This window comes from Trypanosoma rangeli (genome assembly GCF_003719475.1).
Source record: "Trypanosoma rangeli strain AM80 chromosome Unknown Tra_15.4_contig_00955, whole genome shotgun sequence".
In the NCBI taxonomy this organism is placed as follows: domain Eukaryota; phylum Euglenozoa; class Kinetoplastea; order Trypanosomatida; family Trypanosomatidae; genus Trypanosoma; species Trypanosoma rangeli.
Genome location: NW_021706707.1, coordinates 1 through 2414, shown reverse-complemented (window position 1 = coordinate 2414; position 2414 = coordinate 1). Strand labels below are relative to the sequence as shown.

The 2414-nt window shown below is 52.7% G+C and overlaps 1 protein-coding gene across 1 annotated transcript, besides 1 other annotated feature; it reads right to left on the bottom strand.

Moving 5' to 3' along the window:
* Positions 1 to 80: 80 nt before the first annotated feature.
* Positions 81 to 106: a microsatellite.
* Positions 107 to 720: 614 nt separating this feature from the next.
* On the bottom strand, positions 721 to 2414 carry TraAM80_10420 (trans-sialidase; the record flags this gene model as incomplete). The annotated part of the gene is made up of 1 exon (XM_029387038.1): positions 721 to 2414. A coding segment is annotated over one exon (1694 nt), but the record flags the coding sequence as incomplete, so codon positions are not given.

Here is a 2414-nt window from a genome sequence, read left to right as displayed (position 1 = left end):
TTCGTTTCAATTACCTAAAGCCCCCGGTGTCCAGGCACCGTTTAACTTCTACACGGAACCGCAGTGTGTTGCTGTGGCTCTCATTCCTTCCTTTTTTCCTTCCTTCTCCTATCGGCGGGCACACGATGCCGAGAACGTCTGCAGCCGCCAAACGACAGCGGTTAGTTGTTTTTATTCGTGTCTTTTCAAACGAATTCGATGGCCTACGCGTCAGCCAGCACCGTGGCACACGTCCACACACACCCAAAAACCAAGACGTAAAAGAGAGAGCCCCGGTCCCTCCTGCAGCGACCGCAGTGTAGGGGCGCCGTAAAGCATCTCATACTGCCGGGCAAACACGCAGGCGTAACGCAATCGTCAAGAACGAACCGACAAAACAACAACCGGCAAACCAAAAAAAAAAAACACGTCCGTAAAGCAGTAAACCAACAAAGCACTGAACAAATACACACAAAAAAAAAACGGTGATTCGCCTCCAGTCATTGCTAGAAGCGAACAATATAAAAAAACAAAAATGGAGGAAATAAAATACATGAGGACCCCGCTGTACTGGCGCCGAGAGGAGTGCGCAAGTTGTGGGTCAAAAAAAAAAAACGCCGTGTGTAAAAACACACACACACAAAATGTGTAACTACATGAGACTTTATTTACTTCTGAAAGCGCGTGGAGAGACGGAGATGTTCTCAGTAGAAGCACAAACTCCGCTCCACCGGGGCTCACTCAGCACAGGGCCGCAAAGCCCCATAGCCCCAATAGCAGCAGAAACAGCCGAGACAAACACCCATGCACCGTGCCGTCACTCCTTCCTGAATCGGGCCTCACACGTGTAAGGTTGTCGAAAGCAACGGAGCTGTCACCAGAAAGAGAAATGCTGGATGCGTCCTTCGCAAGACTCGCGCTGGTGTATTCGGGCCCACCGTCAGCCAGGCGCACCCTTGGCGATGACGAAACCGGCGATGACGAAACCGGCGAAGACCCCGACTCCTCAGCAGCACTGTGACTGCCTTTATGGGCCTCCTCTGGTAGAGGCCCCTTAGAATTCAAACCGTCATCAACCCTCTTTTCTCCAGGTTTCATCTTGGAGGCAATCTCCCCATCATTCCCCAGCGTTGTGAGTGGCCACTCACCAGCCGGTGTTGGAAGTGTGACTTTGCTGGCACTGAGGCTCGTGAGCTCATCACCATGAAGTCCGTAGTTGTACAACAGGACATTGCCCACCGTCACGTCAACCTCGCCTGTCCCCTTCGCACCGTCGCCGCCAACGTAGAAGTCCAAGACATCGTATGAGGTATAATCAGAGACCACAACTTGCTCCTGAATAAGCTCATTATTGTCAATGTACACATAAAACTCATTCCAATCCCTTTTCAGTACCACTTGATACGTTGTGCCAGGCTGCCACGTAACATTTTCATCTGGCAACTCCCAATGCCTTTTGTTGACAGTCACTCCCCACTTCTTTTCCTTCGTGTAAAACAGACCAACAAGCACAGTGCTGGCATCGTCATTCATCCTCACACCCATCAAAGGAACACGACCCTCTGTCTTCGGCACCGCGTTAATCATCACCGTCGCCACAAGAGTGAAGTCATTGTTCACAAAGTGGTACGGTTGGAACTGCCCCTTGTTGCCCACCAGCCACTCCGCCCGCGCTCCTACGCCTCGGAACCTCACGCCCCCCTCCGTGCCTGCCACATTCCCACCATGCACCATTGTGTTCACTCCGAGGTACTCGTCCTTCCATAAATTCCCCTCCAAACTGTTGGACCAAAAGCCAGCCAGCCCTTCCGTGGGAACAGCAGCTTTACACACATTCTTTATCCGCGAGTCAACAGTGCCAGTGGAAGCACAGTTTTTGAGTGCGGTGTCCACATCATTCCAGGCCTTCACCACGCTCTTTATCTGCTCCAGCTGCTCAGTCAGGTTCACGGCGACAAGACTGTATGAATCTCCGCTCTTCTTCTCGTACAGTAAAATCAACTCCTTCTTGTCAGCTCTGTACAGCAAGGAGCTGGCGGCGGCGTCATCACCTTCGCGAGACACCGGCCCAACGTCGTGCACACGGGCATTGTCTGTCATCCAAAGATGCAGCTGACTCTCTCCCTTCTCCTCAGAATACACCGGCGTGGTGAGCAGCATCACCTTCTTTCCATCGATGGTTGCAGTGATGAGGCCACTTCGCACGCCATCCCCTTTTCGATCATGTGAGTTGCCCCACACGCGGGAAATTGGCGCACTGCTGTACCAATACTCCCAAGACTCAGCAGTGCTGTGCACGTGATAGGAGCCATCCGTGCAGGGAGCCATCATGAGGAGGTGCCGGTACCTTTCTTCGCCCCACTCCACAATCGATGGATCCCCGCAACCCTCACCCACCGTATCGAGCAAAGGTTGCCATTTATTCTCTGACGGGG